This window comes from Stigmatopora argus, chromosome 11 (genome assembly GCF_051989625.1).
Source record: "Stigmatopora argus isolate UIUO_Sarg chromosome 11, RoL_Sarg_1.0, whole genome shotgun sequence".
Taxonomy (NCBI): domain Eukaryota; kingdom Metazoa; phylum Chordata; class Actinopteri; order Syngnathiformes; family Syngnathidae; genus Stigmatopora; species Stigmatopora argus.
Window position 1 is genome coordinate 17,858,359 of NC_135397.1, and position 22,356 is coordinate 17,880,714.

General features: G+C 44.7%; 1 protein-coding gene across 5 annotated transcripts in view; it reads left to right on the top strand.

Moving 5' to 3' along the window:
* The window catches only part of ddx51 (DEAD (Asp-Glu-Ala-Asp) box polypeptide 51), an 87,584-nt gene that overhangs the window by 23,122 nt on the left and 42,106 nt on the right, over positions 1-22,356 (top strand). For all 5 annotated transcript variants that reach the window (XR_013303935.1, XM_077613659.1, XM_077613662.1 and 2 more), the window contains exon 6: positions 6,363-6,434. Coding sequence is in view for 4 of the 5 variants with exons in the window: in XM_077613659.1 (XP_077469785.1) it covers positions 6,363-6,434 (72 nt within the window). In the remaining variant the exon portion in view is untranslated. The remainder of the gene's footprint in view (positions 1-6,362; positions 6,435-22,356) is intronic.

Sequence of the window (22,356 nt, forward strand, 5' to 3'; positions counted from 1 at the left end):
ATCAATATGCCTGCTCGGGATAAGCGCAAAATGGATGGCAATTTGGATGAAACTTCTAATCAGAAACCCAGACACTCGCAGAACTTTATTTGTTTGTATTCGACGAAATATCCCATGTTGAAGCCATCTCAAAAAGGACCGACATTTGCAAATTGCACAACATGCAATTGCGACTTCAGCGTGGTCAAGCCTCCGGGAACTCTGAGTATACGTTACGTAAGCACGCATGGAGTCGGAAATCAAAACAGACGGCGAGCCGTCATATACGTCACGAGCGCCGCCGAGACTGGTTACGTGACGTATACTCAGAGTTCCCGGAGGCTTGACCAAAGAATTACAGCCGCTGGACATCGGCATCAACCGGGCTTTCAAATCAAAGTTACGAGCGGCGTGGGAGCAGTTGATGATCGCTGGCGAACACAGCTTCACGAAAAGTGGCAGGCAGCGCCGGGCTTCTTACGCTACGATTTGTCAATGGATCGTTGCCGCCTGGGCGAACGTGTCTGCTTGCACGGTTGTTCAAGCTTTTGCCAAAGCCGGCATAATTTCTAAGGAGCCACATGGAAATAACGGTGACACTGAAAATGAAGAGAGGGGGGGACCCGGCTATTTGGAAGGCTCGTTCGGGCAATTGTTTAATTCTGACACAGAAGATGAGGAGTTTGAGGCATTTGAAGGTGATGATGACTTGAGTAAATTGTAAAATGTCTAAATAAAGTACAACCAAACTCAGTTTTGCTTCCGTTGCCTTTTTAAAACATGTTTTTAGCATGTGGGTGTAGCGAGGAAGAACTATATTTCCCAGCAGTCACTGCGCACCGGAACCCGGAAATAAACTGCTTCCGGTAGCCAGCGCTATCGCCAGCCGCTCGGCGCCCCCGCGAGCGCTCCCGCTCTTTGCCGCTTGGTGGCGCTTGGCGCTCACAAAGGGTGCTCTGCATTATAAGGCGCCCTGTCTATTTTGGAGAAATTTTTTGACTTTTTTTGACTTTTATGCGCGCCTTATAGGCGTGAAAATACGGTACTTTATTTAGCCATTTTACAATGTACTCACGTCATCATCACCCACAAATTCATCAAAGTCCTCATTTTCTGTGAACAATTGTCAAATCAAAAGTGACCGCGAGCCGTGAAAAAAGCCATCCAGTCGCTTGACATACGCCTCACGTAGCCATAATCTCATGTTGCGGTTTGATATTCATCCATATTATATATATATATGTTTATATATATGTGTGTGTATATATGTGTGTGTGTGTGTATATATATATATATATATATATATATATATATGTATATATGTATATATGTATATATGTATATATGTATATATGTATATATGTATATATATATAAATATATGTATATATGTATGTGTATATATATGTATGTGTATATATATGTATGTATATATATGTATGTACATATAGTTCCCAGTCTAGCTTTGAATGCTCTGTTGACGCCAACATCTAGTGGCAGGATTTCTTTTGTAAATACAGCCGAAATGACGGTTAGCACCAAATTAGTGTGTTCGCCGTCATACTGGGTGTATTGACAAAAGAACTATATATCCCAGCAGTCACTGCGCACCGGAAATAGTCTGGGGCTGCTTGCCGTAGTTTGGATTGGATTGGATAACTTTATTCATCCCGTATTCGGAAAATTTCGTTGTCACAGTAGCAAGAGGGTGAGGATGCAGGAAGAGGAAAGGCATTTTAGACATAAATAGATAGGTAATAAGTAAGTTAATAAATAAATACATGAATAAATTTATAAATAAATAAGCGTGTTGCTTAGCACATATATACATACATACACATAAATGTACATGCATGCATATGGTAGGTCTTAACACTCAGCCATTTTTTTGTTAAAGAGCCTGACAGCTGATGGGAGGAAGGATCTGCGGAAGCGCTCCTTCCTGCAATGAGGGTGCCGCAGTCTATTGCTAAAGGAGCTTCGGAGGGACTCCACAGACTCATGCAGGGGGTGGGAGGTGCTGTCCATGATGGACATCATCCTGGTCAGCATTCTCCGCTCTCCCACTTCCTCCACAGAGTCCAGAGGACAGCCCAGAACAGAGCTGGCCCTCCTGACCAGCTTATTCAGCCTGTTCCTGTCCCTCTCCGTGCTCCCGCATCCCCAACAGAGCACTGCATAAAACACTGTAGATGCCACCACAGTGTCGTAGAAAGTCCTCAGCAGTGTCCTGCACACTCCAAAGGACCGTAGACTCCTCAGTAGGTAGAGGCGGCTCTGGCCCCTTTTGTACAGGGCATCTATGTTTGTGGACCAATCTAGTTTGTTGTTGAGGTGAACACCCAGGTACTTAAAATTCTCCACGATTTCAATGTCTGTACCCTGGATGTTCACCTGAGTGGTCTGTTGAGGATTCCTCCGAAAATCGATGACCATTTCCTTTGTCTTACTGGTGTTGATGTAGAGGTGGTTTTGCCTACACCAGTCAACAAAGGCTTTGATGACTCCCCTGTACTCCAGGTCGTTCCCGTCCGTCACTCGTCCAACAATAGCGGTGTCGTCAGAGAACTTCTGGAGGTGGCAGGTGTCTGTATTATGTTTAAAGTCCGATGTGTAGAGGGAGAAGAGGAGTGGAGAGAGCACTGTGCCTTGTGGGGCCCCCGTGCTGCAAGCTACCACATCAGACGTACAGTCCTGGAGTCTCACATATTGTGGTCTGTCAGTGAGGAAGTCGATGATCCATGCGGCTAGGTGGTTCCTTACTCCAGCCTCTTCCAGTTTTCCTGTCAGTAGGACCGGCTGAATGGTGTTGAACGCACTGGAGAGGTCAAAAAACATCATTCTCAGCGTGCTTCCCGCGTTCTCCAGGTGTGAAAGAGACCTGTGCATCAGGTAGGTGGTAGCATCTTCCACACCAATGCCTGGACGATAGGCGAACTGCAGAGGGCAGTTCTGCATTCATCAGGGGGATGAGGTGATTGAGGATGATTCTCTCCAATGTCTTGATCAGGTGAGAGGTTAATGCTACCGGCCTGAAGTGGTTTGGCTCCCTGGGGTACGCAGTCTCAGGAACTGGGACCACACAGGAAGTTTTCCACAAGGTGGGGACCTTCTGCAGACTGAGGCTGAGGTTGAAAATATGCAGAATCACTTTACCAAGCTGATCCGCACACTCTCTCAGTAGTCTGGAGCTGAGGCCGTCTGGACCGGTAGCCTTCCTTGCCTCGATCTTCTTTAGCTGTTTTATCACCTGATCGACAGTAATGCAGAGACCGGTGGAAGATGGGGAGGAAGAGGAGGAGGAGGAGAACGAGGGGGGAGCGTTGCTTCTGGTCTGGGGGGTCAGGGGAGTGGGCGCAGGACTGAATCTGTTAAAGAACTGATTCAGTTCATTGGCCCACTCCCTGCCGCCGGACTCCGGGTTTCTCTCACTGTTGCCTCCATGGCCCGAAATGGTCCTCAAGCTCCTCCAGACCTCTTTGGTGTTGCCTCTCTGGAGTTGGTTCTCCAGCTTCCTCCTGTAGATGGTCTTTCCCTTCCTTATCTCTCTCTTCAGCTCCTTCTGGACCATTTTCGGACTCTCTTTCTCCCCAGACCTAAAAGCCCTTTTCTTGTTCAGGAGGGCTCTTAGATCCCTTGTGACCCACGGCGTACTGTTGGAGAAACAACGGACCTTCTTGGCGGGCACAATGTTCTCAACACAGAAGTTAATATAATCTGTGATGCAGTGGGTCAAGCTGTCAATGTCTTTACCATGTGAATTGCACAGCACCTCCAGTCAGTGGTCTCAAAACAGTCTCTCAGTACCATGCTGGTCTCCTCGGTCCATCTTTGTATGATCCTCGTGGTAGGTTTTATTTTCCTCACCATAGGGATGTAGGTGGGGATCAGATGGACCAGGTTGTGGTCTGAGCGGCCCAGTGGGGGAGGGGGACTGAGCTGTATGCCTCCTTTGTGTTGGCATACAGCAGGTCCAGAGTTTTTTGTTCCCTGGCGTGGCACTTCACATACTGAGTGAAGGTGGGGAGAGTAGAAGCCAAGGGAGCATGGTTAAAATCACCAGAGATAAGAAGGAGAGACTGGGGGTGTGACGTTTGCAGCCGGGACACAGTGTCGTGAAGCAGCTCGCGGGCGACTGCCGCATCGGCTGAGGGACGTATATACGCAGTTATTACGATAACGTGCGAGAACTCCCGGGGATGTAAAACGGCCTGATGCTAACAGCTACTAGCTCGATATCTCGAGTGCAGAGTTGCTCCATCACAGTAATATGCCCGGGGCTGCACCATCTACTATTAATAAAAACAGCTAGTCCCCCACCTTTCTTCCTACCGCTCTCCTCAGCATCTCTGTCCGCCCTCACCAGCTGAAAACCATCCAAGGAGACGAAAGAGTCCGGAATTAGGTCGTTCAGCCAGGTCTCCGTGAAGCACATAATGCAGATTTTCTGATATTGTCATTGTTGTTTGGTAAGCGCCGTTAGCTCTTCCATCTTATTGGGGAGAGATATTACGTTCCCCATAATAATAGATGGAATGCTGGTTCTGAAGCGTCGCTTTCTCTCCTGACATTTTCGTCCAGCTCTGCATCCTCTTCTCTTCCTCTTTAACTCCGCGGGGAGGTCCAGGTCCAGGGGAATCCAGGTGTTGCATAGCGCTAACAGCTGATCCTTTGTGTAAGACAGCGGAGGCATGGCTGAGTGGGTCAAAATATAATGTCCAGAATTCCCAAAGATAAACTAAACTAATAGCTCAAAGACTGCCTCTCGCACAACTTGAGTCTCGGAGTAGAGTCTTGAAAGTAAAGTTCTAAAACATTAAAGTTTGGAATATAATATATAAAGCAAAGTAACAATAAAATGTAAAAATAAAGGATAAAAAAGCTCTAAAAAGCCCTAAAAACACAGAATACGAGTGAGGGTATAGGGAGCCACTGCAACTAGCAGCCGCTTTGAACGCCGCCTATGATGTATTTTAGTTGCTAGCGCTATTGCGGTTCGATATTCATCCATATATAATATATATATAGTTTGCAGTCTAGCTTTGAATGCTCTGTTGACGCCAACATCTAGCGGCAGGATTTCTTTTGTAAATCCAGTCGGGATGACGGCGAGCACCAAATTAGTGTGTATCGCCTTCATACTGGGTGTATTGACAAAAGAACTATACAGTGGTACTTCGTCATACGACCGCTCGTCATACAAAATGCTCGTCTTACGGGGGAAATTTCGATCGAATAATTCGCCCGTGATGCGGTCAAAATTTCGTGATGCGACCAAGCGAGGTTGCCATGGCATTTTTTTTGCATATCTTTCGTGTATAACAATATTTACGAGCACCGGATGAGCTATTCAGACCAGGAAACGCACAACACACATGCGCAGGGAAAAGAGGGCTTTCTGGGTAATGAAGTATACTCGTGCTCGCAACAGCATCCCCGGTAGCAACTCTATCATAGGCGCCGTTCTAGGGGATGAGAAACAGATGCTACAAGCTAAAAGGAGCCGCTAGCCAGCGCCCCCGAAGCTCCCATGAGCAACGGGGCGATCGCTGATAAAAGACTCTGCTCGTTGGCAAGTGGTCGTGCGTTATCCGATTGTGAGGACATTTGTGTGCATCATTTTCGGAATATTTTGAAGGGAATAGTACGACAGCAAACAGCCCATCGATAGCGAACGTAAGGGTGGAGTGTTTGTTCTGTTTACGAGTGTGTCGTGTGGAAAAAAAACCGATGCCCCCCCGCCCCTTTTGTGCCCCTCTCCCCTCGGCGAAATCCGCCCAATTTTAGTTAGATTAAACACTTTATTTCTATTAAACCACTAGTTATGTGTTACTTTGTTAATAGATGGGGAATTAGAAGAAATAAAACATTTTTCCAATCCAATATCCTATTTTTTGTGTTTTTTCAAAGGGCTGGAACGAATTAATTTTTTTTCCATTCATTTCAATGGGAAACGTCCGCTCGAGGTACGAGAACCTCGTCATACGATCTCAGTCTCGGAACGGATTACGCTCGTATGTCGAGGTACCACTATATCCCAGCAGTCACTGCGCAGTACTTTTTCTACGGGAAAAATAGTAGAGTCGGGTGCTGCTTGCTGTAGTTGTGAGAGCTGTAGAGGATGGTGTACCCTATTGACTGATTTATTTTATTTTATCGTGATAACAATTTTAGTATTTGTCCATATATAAAGCGCACTGGATTATAAGGCGCCCTGTCTATTTTGGAGAAAATTTAAGACTTTTAAGTGTGCCTTATAGTCGTGAAAATACGGTAAGTAATGTTGAAAGAGTTTGTTGGCTGATGAGGATATACTTTAAGTAAGACCACTATCTTCCATTTAATTTGACCTGCGACCTAACTGACTATGTTTTCTTCCATTAGGTGCTAATGAAGAGGGCTGTGTGTGAAATCCGCGCCTTGGCTTTGTTACCGACCAAAGAGCTCGCTCAGCAGGTCTTTTTTTTACTCAAAATTGCATGGCACATTGATTTTACTTTATGCTTTGAGAATTTGTCTATATTTCATCTATTGTGTAAATTAATACGAGAAATTAGAAGTGCGTGCATGCGTGCGCATGTGTATGTATGTATATATATATATATATGTATATGTATATGTATATGTATATGTATATGTATATGTATATATATATATATATATATCAGTGGCGGTCCGTGCATTTTATCGTAGCGCCTTCAACGATTCAATACAACCCTCAAAAACTATTTTATGGCTATAAAACCTCTACTGCAGCTACAGCTTGACACATAAAAAATAATCAATAAATCAATGCACAAAAATGCCTAGCAGCATTTAATGATTAAATACAAATACTGGAGCTTTTCAGACATTACAACCGGGCCAGGGGGGTCATTTTCCCGGGAAAAGACAGCGATGAACGTCAATGGCGTACCGGCAAACATTGCCCGAAAATGGGGTAAAATCCAGCCGAAAACAGCATTTATTGATTAAATAGAAATACTGGAGCTTTTTAGACATCAGAACCAGGCCCGGAGTATCATTTCCCCGGGAAAACGACAGCGATGAAGGTCGATGCGTCCATATACGTCCATACGCAAAACGGCACAAATTGCACTAAAATGGGGTAAAATCCACTTCCTAGCAGCATTTATTGATTAAATACAAATACTGGAGCTTTTCAGACATTACAACCGGGCCAGGGAGGTGATTTCCATGGGAAAAGACAGCGATGGACGTCAATGGCGAAATGGCAAAAATTGCACTAAAATGAAGTAAAATCCACTTCCTAGCAGCATTTAGTGATTAAATACAAACACTGGAGCTTTTCAGATATCAGAACCGGGCCCACAATTGAAATATTATTTAGGAATATAGCCACATTTTACTCACCAAAAATCATTTTTAACTGTACACAATATCCATCCTCCTTTCTTTCTTCCTTCTTTTCTATCGCCATCGAAGCTAATGCTGAAAGTCGAGCCTGTCCTGTCGTATTTCTGGCATAGTCCGTCTTGAAAATGGCTTAAAATCAACACAACAATATATTTGCTTGTGCAGCTAGCTTCAGATACAGTTTGGTAGCTAATCATAGTTGGTGAAAGCAATGACGTATCCCTCCGCCTGCGACAAGGCAATGACGTATCCCTACGCCCGCGACAATACATTGTGGTGGTGCCAACTCGAAATCTGATTGGTTAAAGCAGGGGTCTCAAACTCAATTTACCTGGAGGCCGCTAGAGGCAGAGTCTGGGTGAGACTGGGCCACATCAGGATTTCCACAAGAAAAGCGCTGATAAAACATTCCAACGTTATCAAATATCTTTATTTTTTAACAAAATATAATGAATTAAATAAATTAACTTAAAGATGAATAAAAAATAAATCAATCAGTAATAAAAAAATAAAAATGAGCATACAGTAGATATACACTGGCTGGCCAAGTAGAGAAAACTAATTATTTTTATTCCGTTTCAAATGTCTGTATTAACAGCTCTTTAACCTTTAACTTTCTGAACTTGAATGGAACATTGAACATGAAATATTCAGCTTGAAGATGCTCATCAGTAAGTCTGGACCTGTACTTGGACTTATTGAAGTTCAAGGTGGAGAAGAGCTTCTCACACAAGTCTGTGCTCCCAAAAAGGCACATGGTCCGCTTGAACATTCGGGAAAGTTCAGAGAAGCTAGGGGTCAACTCTCTCAAAAATTGCCCAAGCTTGTCTGCTTCTCCACTCACCTCCCTGAACTTGGCTTTGAGTGCAGAGTTGCACTGCAGGTCAATGAAGCTCAGGAGGGGCATCTTGCACATCAAAGGAGAAGGCGTCCGCAAAAATTTGAAATGTGGCTTTGTGTGTCTTGAAGTCTGCAAATCTGTGATCAAATTCCTCCTGTAGCTTCGAAATGGCCTCAACATACTTCTCACCACTGAATGGTGTGCCTTAATCCACGAGAGCCTTGCATGCTGGGAAATGGCAAAGGTTTGTCTGAGAGAGCTGGGCTTTCCATAACACAAGTTTAGTGCAGAATGCTCTCACGTTGTCATAGGCAGCACTGACAAGTTGCCCCTGGCCTTGTAGCTTCTTGTTCAGTACATTAAGCTCACGTGTGATATCTACAAGAAAAGCTAAGTCCATGAGCCATTTGGGATCACTTAGCACAGGAACAGCAACCCCGTCTATCTCCATGAAGTCTTTTACTTCTGCTCTCAACTCAAAAAATCTCTTCAACACGTTTCCCCTGCTGAGCCAACCTACCTCAGTGAAGTAGAGCACATCCCCATATTCTGACTCCCATTTCCTCTAAAAAAGCACAGAACCTTCTGAGCTTTAAGCCCCTGGATCTGATTTGGTTGATGCATTTCACAACGACAGACATCACATTGTCAAACTTGAGGCATCTGCTACAAAGGGCCTGCTGATTGATAATGCAGTGCAGAGCTATGGCCTCCTCCATACCCTCTTCCAGTTTTTTTAACAAGTGCTACCAGTCCATTTTCCCTCCCTGTCATTGATGGGGCTCCATCGGTTGTTATTCCAACAAAGCTCTTCCATGGCAAACCGGCATTCTCAATGGCATCACACAGCTGGTGAAATATTTCCTTAGCGGTGGTCTGGCCATGCATTGGAATTACTGTGAGCAACTCCTCCATCACTTCAAAATTGTCATCGACACCACGGACATATATTGCAAGCTGGGCATTGTCTGTGATGTCTGTGGTCTCATCAAGAGCCACTGAATATACACTGAAACATTGTGCTTTCTCACACAGTTGATCATAAATGTCACTTGACAGGTCAGAAATGCGCTCTGCCACGGTGTTGGCAGAAAGGCTGATGTGGTTGAACTGACTTTTCTTTTCTGGACAGACAATATGTGCAGCCTGTAATATGCACTTTTTGATAAATTCACCTTCTGTGAATGGCTTTCCTGCTTTAGCAATCAACTCAGAAACGGCGTAGCTAGCTTCGACTGCTGCATTACTGTCTTTGGTAGCCTTCTTGAAGAAATCCTGTTGCCTCAGAAGACGTGTTTTAAGACTGGCAACCTGGTTGGCTCTCTCATCTCCCTGGTATTTTCCGTACTCCTCAGCATGTCTCGTAGTATAATGACGTTTCAAATTGCAAATTCCTTGTGCACCGCAACTTTTTCAGTGCAAATGAGACGCGTCGGGGTGCGGGTGCCTCTGCTCAACAAAGAAATATTGCACTCCCCACTTTTCTTGAAACTGTCTGTGCTCATCACCGACCTTTCTCTTCACGGCAGGCTTTGAAAGAGACATCTCTGGGGCTCTGTAATATGTTTTTCCACTTGGAATGAGTCTCGGGTTGAACTTTAACTTTCAGTCGCGCGGGTCTGTGGCGCATGCGCACTTTCGCTCTCCTTTCGTATTGGATTACGGCAGTTCTCCGAAATTCTCAAGTATCATGTTAACGCACTTACTGTTAAGTTTCAGTTTCACTCGCGGAGATGGCTACAGACACAGGCTGGATCACGGATCATAGCGGTACTCGGATGATTCGCCTAAAGACGTTTCGCCGATGGACGTTTGACAGACGGACAGGTCGCCGAATGGACGTTCCGCCGAACGGAGGTTTCGCCGAAACGGGATTCGCGCGCTCGCCCCGCCCCCGGATCGTGTGTGTACAAGTTTTTCAACCTCGGCCCGCGGGCCATATACGGCCCGTTATGATTTTTAATCCGGCCCACCGAGTAGGTAAATCATATCCCTATGGTCATCGGAGGGGTTTCTCCCCGGGAACAGTGCTTCGTGGGCGGATTTTAATGACACATGCTGAGTTTCATTATCGAGCTCCATATATTTCCCGAGTTTGAGCACTTTAAAAATCGGCGGGGGTTCCCCTCCGAGCCTATCCGAGAATAGTGCACCGTGAGCGGACTGGGTTGGACGACACCCCGCTGAATTTCTGCAGCTCCAGAATTTTTTCAAATTTGATCCCCACACACATGTGAGGGGTTTTTCACCGAGCACAGTGCTCTGTGGGCGGACAGGGGTGACACATGCCCCGCTGGAATCCTGATCACCATAATTTTAGAATACAATACAAATGCTGAAGCTCTTTGGACATTAGAACCGAGCCCAGGGAAGTGAATTCCTCGGTAAAATGTCGCGATGATGTCGCGATGGAGGCGAAAAAAACGTCCATTCGCCAAACGGCTCAAAATGCTCTCAAATTCGGTCAAATCCAGCTGAAAACAGCGTTTAATGATTAAATGCAAATACTGGAGCTCTTTGGACATTAGAACCGAGCCCAGGGAAGTGAATTCCTCGGTAAAATGTCGCGATGATGTCGCGATGGAGGCGAAAAAAACGTCTATATACGTCCATTGGCCAAACGGCTCAAAATGCTCTCAAATTCGGTCAAATCCAGCCGAAAACAGCGTTCAATGATTAAATACAAATACTAATACAGTGGTACCTCGAGATACGAGCTTAATTCGTTCCGGGACTGAGCTCGTATGACGAGATTCTCGTAACTCGAGCGGAAGTTTCCCATTGAAATGAATGGGAAACAAACTAATTCGTTCCAACTCTCTGAAAAAAAACACCAAAAACAGGATATTGGATTGGAAAAAATGTTGTATTTCTTATAATTCGCCATATATTGACAAAGTAGTAAATAACGAGTGGTTTGATAGTAATAATGTGTTTAATCGGACTAAAATTAGACACATTTCGCGGAGGGTATAAACAGCGGCATACACGGAGGCGGGGGGGCTGTTCGGGGGGACTTTCTTTATCCACGGCAACGCCGCACTCGTGTAAAACATGTTTTATTTCTTCTAATTCGCCATGTATTGGCAAAGTAATAAATAACGAGTGGTTTAATAGTAATAAAATGTGTTTAATAGAAGTAAAATTAGACTCATTTCGCGGAGGGGAAGGGAACGTCACACACGGAGGCGGAGGGGGCGGCTGTTCGGGGCTGACTTTATCCACGGCAACGCCGCACTCGTGTAAAACATGTTTTATTTCTTCTAATTCGCCATGTATTGACAAAGTAATAAATAACGAGTGGTTTAATAGTAATAAAATGTGTTTAATAGAAGTAAAATTAGACGCATTTCGCGGAGGGGAAGGGAACGTCACACGCGGAGGGCGGGGGGCTTTTCGGGGCTGACTTTATCCACGGCACTTGTAAACGAACAAACAAATTTAAATTAACTTGGATTAATACATACAGACACTCAACGTTTAATGTAACTTCACACAAAACTGAATTCTAATTTAGTTTTAATCTTTTTTACCTTTGTAACGGGTTGGCCCCACCCCGACGTTCCGCCGGAGCCTTCAAAACGAACGCATCAAGAGTTGTTTGGAACTTGCCGCTTCCCCGTGTCTGATTACCGAGTGTACATATATTCCAGATCTTTTCTTTGCAAAACTCTGCCGATCCATTGTTGTTTACCTGGTATGTAAATGTAGACCAAAGTGTGGGGAAAAACGGGTATGGAAATGCAAAGTCCGCCCAATGCTCGTAGAAAGATTTTATACACAAAAGAGATGCAAAAAAAAATGCCATGGCCACCTGGCTTGGTCGCATCACGAAATTTTGACCGCATCACGGGCGAATTATTCGATCGAAATTTCCCTCGTGAGACGAGCATTTTGTATGACGAGCGGTCGTATGACGAGGTACCACTGTATTTGTATTTGCGACATCAAATGTCAGATAGGCACAGGGGAAAACACCGTTGATGTGTGTGGTGCTCATACTTAGAAAAAAAAAGGAGTTCGAGACTTCAGCGGGGCTTCAGCAACCCATATCCGCCCATGTGTCACTATCCTCGGATAAGCCATGGGGAAAACACCGTTAACGTGTGTGGTGCTCACAAAAAAATTATGGCGCTCAGGATTTCAGCGGGGCATCAGCCAACCCAATCCGCTCATGTGTCACTATCCTCGGATACGCTCGGGGAAAAAAAAAACGCCGATGTGTGTGGTGCTCACACTTAGAAAATAATTATGGTGCTCAGCATTCCAGCGGGGCATGTGTCACCCCTGTCCGCCCGCAGAGCACTGTGCTCGGTGAAAAACCCCTCCAATGTGTGTGGGGCTCAAATTAGAAAAATTTCTGGAGCTGCAGAAATTCAGCGGGGCGTCGTCCAACCCAGTCCGCTCACGGTAAACTATTCTCGGATAGGCTCGGGGGGAACCCCCGCCGATATTTAAATAATAATAATAATCGGACATAGGCCCTGTCGTCATCATCAACAACAAAAAGCCTACTTGTCATCACACCCAGAAACTGCGTATGACGAAATTGGTAGTGCTTCTCCATAAGCTGCGTTTACTCGGCAAAAGACCTAAATAAGGGATAGTTACGGACTTGTAATTTGGCATTCTGGTGTTATGGATACAGGTCACTTACCTCTCGCTGTCTTTCACTTACCTTCAGTCAGCTAGTAGGAGGCAGATCACCACCCAAACATCTTTTCATATTACCTCAGAAGGGAATGTGTGTTGTGTTACCGCAAATTTAGAGTTCTGATGGATGTGGGGAAAAACTGTCCTTAAGCCTATTTGTCCGTACTTTGTGGGACCTATAGCGCCTGCCAGAGGGCAGCAGCTGGAACAGATTGTGACCAAGGTGGTATGGGTCCCCTATGATGTTCCTGGCTCTGCTGAGGTAACGAGGGCTGGCAATGTCTTCCAGTGAGGGCAGAGAGCAGCCGACAATCCTCTGGGAAGTGTTAATCACTTTCTGCATGGCCTTTTTGTCTGCCGCTGTGCTTCCAGCGTACGCCAGGACGCTCTCTACAGTGGTTCCATAGAAGGTTATCAGAAGCTTGGTGCCCAAGTTGTTCTTCCTAAGTACCCTGAGGAAATGGAGTCGTTTCTGAGCCTTCTTCACTACTGCCGTGATGTTTGTAGACCATGAGATCTTATCCATGACGTGGACCCCCAGGAATTTAAAGGACTGGACCCTGTCTACACATACTCCATTTATGAGGAGTGGGGCCAGATCTGTGCCGTGTTTGCGAAAGTCCAGGATTATTTCTTTAGTTTTCGTGGTGTTCAGTGTGAGATTGTTCACAGAGCACCACGAAGACAGTTTGTTGTCCTCATCTCTGTAGGCTGACTCATCCCCTCCTGAGATGAGTCCGACCACAGTGGTGTCGTCAGCGAATTTGATAATGGCGTTTGACTTGTGGGTGGGTGTACAGTCGTATGTGTACAGGGAGTACAGAAGAGGACTCAGTACACAGCCTTGAGGGGAGCCATTGCTCAGTGTAATGGAGGAAGAGAGGTGGGGACCAAGTCTAACAGTTTGTGGTCGGTTGGTCAAGAAGTTCTTTATCCAGCAGCAGATTGAAGAGGATAGTCCAAGGTGGGAGAGTTTGTCAGTCAGAATGTCCGGTTTAATGGTGTTGAAGGCTGAGCTATAGTCAATGAAGAGCATCCTCACATAATTCCCATGGTGTTCCAGGTGGCTCAGTGCTGTATGTAGAACAACAGCAATAGCATCCTCAGTGGACCTGTTTGCTCTATAAGCAAACTGGTGAGGGTCAATTGAGGGAGGGATTGTATTCCTGATATGGCGGGCTACCAACTTTTCAAAGCACTTCATGATCACAGGCGTGAGTGCAACAGGCCTATAATCATTCATGCTGTCAATGGTTGGCTTTTTGGGGACAGGGATAATGGTGGCAGATTTCAGACAGGATGGAATGATGGATTGTTGCAGGGAACAATTGAAAATTTTTGTGAAGACTCCAGCCAGCTGGTCAGCACAGACTTTGAGCACCTTCCCAGGTACTCCGTCTGGCCAGCAGCCTTCCTGGTGTTCACAGACCGCATTACCAGTCTCACTTCCTGTTCCCGGGACGTCAGTGTATTGCTGCAGGGTGGTGGTGGGGGTGTTGAGACTGGGTCTGATTTATCAGTCTCAAAGCGGGCAAAGAAACTGTTCAATTCCTCCGCTAGTGAGGCATCTGCGTTAACAGACATATTATTGTTATTGTAGTTGGTAATATGTCGTATTCCTTGCCACATCTTCTTTGGGTTATTTTCTGTGAAGTGCTCCTCAATTTCCTTAGTATATGCTGCCTTGGCCTTTTTAATGCCTCTTTTCAGCTCTGCTCTGGCAGCTCTATATTTCATCTTGTCCCCTGATCTGAAAGCGGTGTTACGCCATTTGATGAATGCCTGTGTCTCCTTGGTCATCCAGGGTTTTTGGTTAGGAAAAACCCGTATTCGTTTATTTATAGTGATGTTGTCAATGCAGTTTTTTATGTAAGAAAGTACAGAGTCTGTGTAGTCGTGGAGGTTGTCGTGTACAAAAAGTTCCCAGTTGGTGCGGGAAAAACAGTCCTGCAGCTGAGAAAGTGCGTCCTCGGGCCAAGTTTTTATTATCTTTATTTGTGGCGTTGTTTGCCTCCGGAGTGGAGTGTAAGCGGGGGTGAGAGATAGGCAGAGGTGATCTGATCCAGCTAGGTGAGGGAGTGAAGTGGCTTTATAAGCATGTTTGATGTTAGAATAGACATGGTCAAGAGTTTTGTCTCCTCTAGTATTACAATTTACGTATTGAATAAACTTAGGTAAAACAGTCTTTAAACACGCCTTGTTGAATTCACCAGCGACAATAAAAACTCCATCGGGGTGGTCAAGCTGTTGTTTGTTTACAGCCGTTAGCAGGAGGTTAAGTGCCGTGTTAACGTTAGCATTCGGAGGTATATAGATAGCCGTTACTATGACGACCGTTAGCTCTCTCGGTAAATAATAGGGCCTACACCGTATTGCCAATAACTCTAAATCCGGGGAACAGTGAGTGTCAATGATCCTACTGTCACAACACCATTCATTATGTATAAACGTGCACAGTCCTCCTTTGCTTTTGCCTGTAAATTCTTTTGAACGATCGTTCCGAAAAAGCGTTCGGCTAGCTAGCAATACCGCAGCGTCGGGGATATGCAGGTGTAGCCACGTTTCTGTGATGAGAATAATATTACAGTTCCTAACAAAGCTGTTGGTAGCAATTCGAAGTTCCAACTCATCCATTTTGTGGGTGATGGATCGGGCGTTGGTCAAAAAGATACTAGGAAGCGGTGCTCGGTGTGGTTGTTGTTTCAGCTTAGCAGCAAGGCCCGCTCGGCATCCACGCTTCTGCTTTCTGTCTCTTCGCCACCTTCGACGTCCTTTGAGTGGGCTGGCTATCCACGGAGATCCCGGAGAGTTTGTTGTGAAATCAGATGTATCGCATATCCTTCCGATAGTGATTAAATCCTGGCGACTGTAGGATAACGAACGACACCGAACTGGAGAGCATAAAGCCGCTGCGTCAGTGCGCGCCGCCATCTTGGATCTTGGATCAAGTGCTCAAACTCGGGAAATATATGGAGCTCAGGATTCCAGCGGGGCATGTGTCACCCCTGTCCGCCCACAGAGCACTGTGCTCGGTGAAAACCCCCTCACGTGTGTGGGGATCAAATTTGAAAAAATTCTGGAGCTGCAGAAATTCAGCGGGGTGTCGTCCAACCCAGTCTGCTCAGGGTGCACTATTCTCGGATAGGCTCGGAGGGGAACCCCCGCCGATTTTTAAAGTGCTCAAACTCGGGAAATATATGGAGCTCGATAATGAAACACAGTATGTGTCATTAAAATCCGTCCACGAAGCACTGTTCCCGCGGAGAAATCCCTCCGATGACCGTAGGGATATGATTTACCTACTCGGCGGGCCGGATTAAAAATCCTAACGGGCCGTATATGGCCCGTGGGCCGAGGTTGAAAAACTTGTACACACACGATCCGGGGGCGGGGCGAGCGCGCAAATCCCGTTTCGGCGAAACCTCCGTTCGGCGGAACGTCCATTCTCCGACCTGTCAGTCTGTCAAACGTCCGTCGGCGAAACGTCTTTAGGCGAATCATCCGGTCACGGATCATAGTGCCTCATTCAGTTCTATGCTGAGAGCAGCGGAGGACTGTGGGCCGCAAATTATCGTCCCGGGGGCCGCAGTAGGCCCGCGGGCCGCGAGTTTGAGACCCCTGGGTTAAAGCAACAGTCTTATCGACGCTTGTTTAAAGCAGCAGAGCCCGCAGAACTCATTGTGAAGGCTTTGAGGCAGATTTCTGACCCTGGCAACAAATAATGGCTGAAATGTGATTGTTTAAATTCTTCAATATGAAAACACACATCTGTAAGCAGTGTAACCAGGGGGAAAAGCAATGAAAGGAAGCTAACAGAAAATTTGGAATTTAATAAGTATTGATGGACAAAATATAATATATGATTCAGATATTTCTTAGGCCAGCAGAGAAGGCCTTGAAGGCCCTGACGGCCCGCCACTGATATATATATATACATATATATATATATATATACATATACATATATACATACATATACACATATGCACATACACATACACACCACACATATATACATACAGTGGTACCTCGACATACGATCGTAATCCGTTCCGAGACTGAGATCGTATGACGAGGTTCTCGTAACTCGAGCGGACGTTTCCCATTGAAATGAATGGAAAACAAATTAATTCGTTCCAGCCCTCTGAAAAAACACCAAGAACAGGATATTGGATTGGAAAAAATGTTTTATTTCTTCTAATTCGCCATATATTGACAAAGTAATAAATAACGAGTGGTTTAATAGTAATAAAATGTGTTTAATAGAAGTAAAATTAGACGCATTTCGCGGAGGGGAAAGCGAAGACACACACGGAGCCCGGGGGTGTTGTTGGGGGGGGACTTTATCCACGGCAACGACCCACTCGTGTAAAACATGTTTTATTTCTTCTAATTCGCCATCTATTAACAAAGTAACACATAACTAGTGGTTTAATAGAAATAAAATGTGTTTAATCTAACTAAAATTGGCCGGATTTCGCCGAGGTGAGAGGGGCACAAAAGGGGCGGGGGCCTTCGTTTTTTTTTTCTCCACACATCGCACTCGTAAACGGAACAAACACTCCACCCTCACGTTCGCTATCGATGGGCTGTTTGTGTTGTACTATTCCCTTCAAAATATTCCGAAAATGATGCACACAAATGTCCTCACAATCGGATAACGCACGACCACTTGCCAACGAGCAGCAGCCTTTTATCAGCGATCGCTCCGCTGCTCATGGGAGCTTGGGGGCGCTGGCTAGCGGCTCCATTTTAGCTTGTAGCATCTGTGTTCGCATCCGCTTTGAACGGCGCCTATGATAGAGTTGCTACCGGGGATGTTATTGCGGGGAGTTGGGAGCCAGTGCCCCTGATGTTTTTTATGAGCAGCGAACGAGAAGTAATATAATACTCCTCGTATTAGATAAAAATAACAGGAAATGCAGCAGCTGAGCTTACCCACGTATTGATTGTGGGTAAAGTTTTATTCTGAAAAAGAGTGCCATTGCCTGTCGGCGTTGTGTGCACGAGTATACTTCATTACCCAGAAAGCCCTCTTTTCCCCGCGCATGCGCGTTGTGTGTTTCCTGGTCTGAATAACTCATTCGGTGCTCGTAGATACGTATTGTTATACACGAAAGATATGCAAAAAAGACAGTGCCATGGCCACCTGGCTTGGTCGCATCACAAAATTTTGATCGCATGACGGGCGAATTATTCGATCGAAATTTCCGTCGTAAGACGAGAATATTGTATGACGAGCGGTCGTGTGACGAGGTACCACTGTATATACATATATATACATACCGTATTTTCACGCCTATTTGGCGCATCGTTTCTTACGCCGCAGTGTCAGTAACGAGTGCTATTTCTGTATTTTAGACACACAAAGCACGCATCATTTCATTAGACTCATATATATTATATATTATAGAATGAATATCGAAACGTAATAGCGCTGGCTACTGGAAGCAGCCTATTTCCGGGTTCCGGTGCGCAGTGACTGCTGGGAAATATAGTTCGTCCTCGCTACACCCACACGCTAAAAACAGGCAACGGAAGCAAAACTGAGTTCGGTTGTACTTTATTTAGACATTTTACAACTTACTCACGTCATCATCACCCACAAATCCATCAAAGTCCTAATTTTCTTTGTCCGAATTAACAATTGCCCAAATGAGTCTTCCAAAACGCTGGGTCCCGCGGTTGTAGTTCTTAAGCCTCCGGCAATGACGGCGAGCTCCGAGTTATTATATATAATATATATACATAGTTCGGCGACCACACTAATTTGGTGCTGGCCGTCATTTCGGCTGTATTTACAAAAGAAATCCTGCCGCTAAATGTTGGCATCAACAGACCATTCAAAGCTAGACTGTGAACTATGTATATATATTATATATAATAACTCGGAGCTTGCCGTAATTGCCGGAGGCTTGACCAAAGAATTACAGCCGCTGGACATCGGCATCAACCGGGCTTTCAAATCAAAGTTACGAGCGGCGTGGGAGCAGTGGATGATCGCTGGCGAACACAGCTTCACGAAAAGTGGCAGGCAGCGCCGGGCTTCTTACGCAACGATTTGTCAATGGATCGTTGCCGCCTGGGCGAACGTGTCTGCTTGCACGGTTGTTCAAGCTTTTGCCAAAGCCGGCATAATTTCTAAGAAGCCACATGGAAATTACGGTGACTCTGATAACGAAGAGAGGGGGGGCTGCTATTTGGAAGGCTCGTTTGGGTAATTGTTTAATTCTGACACAGAAGATGAGGAGTTTGAGGGATTTGAAGGTGATGATGGCTTGAGTAAATTGTAAAATGTCTAAATAAAGTACAACCAAACTCAGTTTTGCTTCCGTTGCCTTTTTAAAACATGTTTTTAGCATGTGGGTGTAGCGAGGAAGAACTATATTTCCCAGCAGTCACTGCGCACCGGAACCCGGAAATAAGCTGCTTCCGGTAGCCAGCGCTTTCGCCAGCCGCTCGGCGCCCCCGCGAGCGCTCCCGCTCGGCGCCACTTGGTGGCGCTCGGCGCTCACAAAGGGCGCTCTGCATTATAAGGCGCCCTGTCAATTTTGGAGAATTTTTTTGACTTGTATGCGCGCCTTATAGGCGTGAAAATACGGTATATACATATATACATACAGTTGTGGTCAAAAGTTGACATACACTTGTGAAGAACATAATGTCATGGCTCTCTTGAGTTTCTAGTTATTTCTACAACTCAGATTTTTCTCTGATAGTGTTTGGAACAGATACTTCTTTGTCACAAAAAACATTCATGAAGTTTGGTTCTTTTATGACTATTATGGGTTAACAGAAAAAGTGATCAAATCTGCTGGGTCAAAAATATACATACAGCAACATGAATTAGGCATTTTGGTGACTTAGAAAGTTGTGTCAGTGAAATGAGCTTCATAGCATGGCCTCTTAACTTCTTGTGAGTGATTATGAGTGACTACAGCTGGTGACTTCTCTGAGGCCATTTAAATAGGGCTCATTGGATGCAAACGCCCACAAACGCTACAATGGGAAAGTCAAAGGAGCTCAGCATGGATCTGAATAAGCGAATCCTTGACTTGAACAAGTCAGGGAAGTCACTTGGAGCCATTTCAAAGCAGCTGCAGTTCCCAAGAGCAACAGTGCAAACAATTGTAAGTATAAAGTGCATGGCACTGTTTTGTCACTGCCACGATCAGGAAGAAAACGCAAGCTATCACCTGCTGCTGAGAGAAAATTGGTCAGGAGGGTGAAGATTCAACTGAGAATCACCAAAAAGCAGATCTGCCAATAATTAAAAGCTGCTGGAACACAGGTGTCAGTGTCCACAGTCAAGCGTGTTTTGCAACTCCATGGACTGAGAGGCTGCCGTGCAAGAAGGAAGCCCTTGCTCCCAAAGCGGCACCTTAAGGCTCGATTGAAGTTTGCAGTTGATCACATGGACAAAGATAAGACCTTCTAGAGGAAAGTTCTGTGGTCAGACGAAACAAAAATCGAGCTGTTTGGCCACAATCCCCAGAAATATGGAGGAGAAAAGGTGAGGCCTTTAACCCCAAGTACACCATGCCTGCCGTCAAGCACGGTGGTGGTAGTATTATGCTGTGGGGCTGTTTAGCTGCCAAAGGAACTGGTGCTTTACAGAGAGTAAATTGGATAATGAAGAAGGAGGATTACCTTCAAATTCTTCAAGATAACCTAAAGTCTTCAGCCCGAAGATTGGGTCTTGGGCGCAGTTGGGTGTTCCAACAGGACAATGACCCAAACAGTCATCAAAAGTGGTAATGGAATGGCTAAATCAGGCTAGAATTAAGGTTTTCGAATGGCCTTCCCAAAGTCCTGACTTAAACCCCATTGAGAACTTGTGGACAATGCTGAAAAAACAAGTCCATGTCAGAAAGACATCAAATTTAACTGAACTGCACCAATTCTATCAAGAGGAGTGGTCAAAGATTCAACCAGAAGCTTGCCAGAAGCTTGTGGATGGCTACCAAAAGCACCTAATTGAAGTGAAAATGGCCAAGGGACATGTTACCAAATATTAGCGCTGCTGTATATATATTTTTGACCCAGCAGATTTGATCACTTTTTTCTGTTCACCCATAATAAAGTCCTAAAAGAACCAAACTACATGAATGTTTTTGTGACAAAGAAGTATCTGTTCCAATCACTATCAGAGAAAAATCAGAGTTGTAGAAATAACTGGAAACTCAAGAGAGCCATGGCATTATGTTCTTCACAAGTGTATGTAAACCTTTGACCACAACTGTATATACATACATATATATATATATATATATATATATATATATATATATATATTTATATTTATATTTATATTTATATTTATTTATATTTATATATATATATATATATATATATATACATATATATACATATATATACATATATATATATATACACATACATATACATATACATACACACACACACGCTGGGCTACTCCACAGAATATTTATTCCTAATATATAAATCCAATACAGAGCTGATCCAATGCAGAGCTCTGGGTAAAAAAAGAACACATCCAAAACAAGTTGCCCAGTTTTATATTACATACATGAATAATGTATCAACTGATTACATGTATGATGCTGAATGGTCCACGGCGGTCCCTAGGGCTCTGCCTTCTCCTGTGATCCTCCAGCTGTGTCCGTAACACTCCGCTCGCGCATGTCACCAGTGGCTGTGCACGCATCCATTAAAGGGAACACGTGTCACCAAACGAAAGCAATATAAAGCCCCATGCTTCACTGCAATGATATGTGTGTTCAGCGGGGTCAGTTTGGGGGCACCCATGCTTCACTGCAATGATCTATCTGTAACAAAACACGATCAAAAGACGTCCCAGTCTTCAATATATATATATATATATATATATATATATATATATATATATATATATATATATATATATATATATATATATATATATATATATATATATATATATATATATATATATATATATATATATATATATATATATATATATATATATGTGTGTATGTGTGTGTGCGTGTGCGTATATGTACACGTACACGTACACGTACACGTACACGTACACGTACACGTACACGTACACGTACACGTACACGTACACGTACACGTACACGTACACGTACACGTACACGTACACGTACACGTACACGTACACGTACACGTACACGTACACGTACACGTACACGTACACGTACACGTACACGTACACGTACACGTACACGTACACGTACACGTACACGTACACGTACACGTACACGCACACGCACACGCACACGCACACGCACACGTACACGTACACGTACACATATACAGTGGTACCTCGAGATACGAGCTTAATTCACTCCGGGACTGAGCTCGTATGTCGATATTCTCGTAACTCGAACGAACGTTTCCCATTGAAATGAACTAAAAACAAATTAATTTGTTCCAATCCTCTGAAAAAACACCAAAAACAGGATATTGGATTGGAAAAAATGTTTTATCTCTTCTAATTCGCCATCTATTATCAAAGTA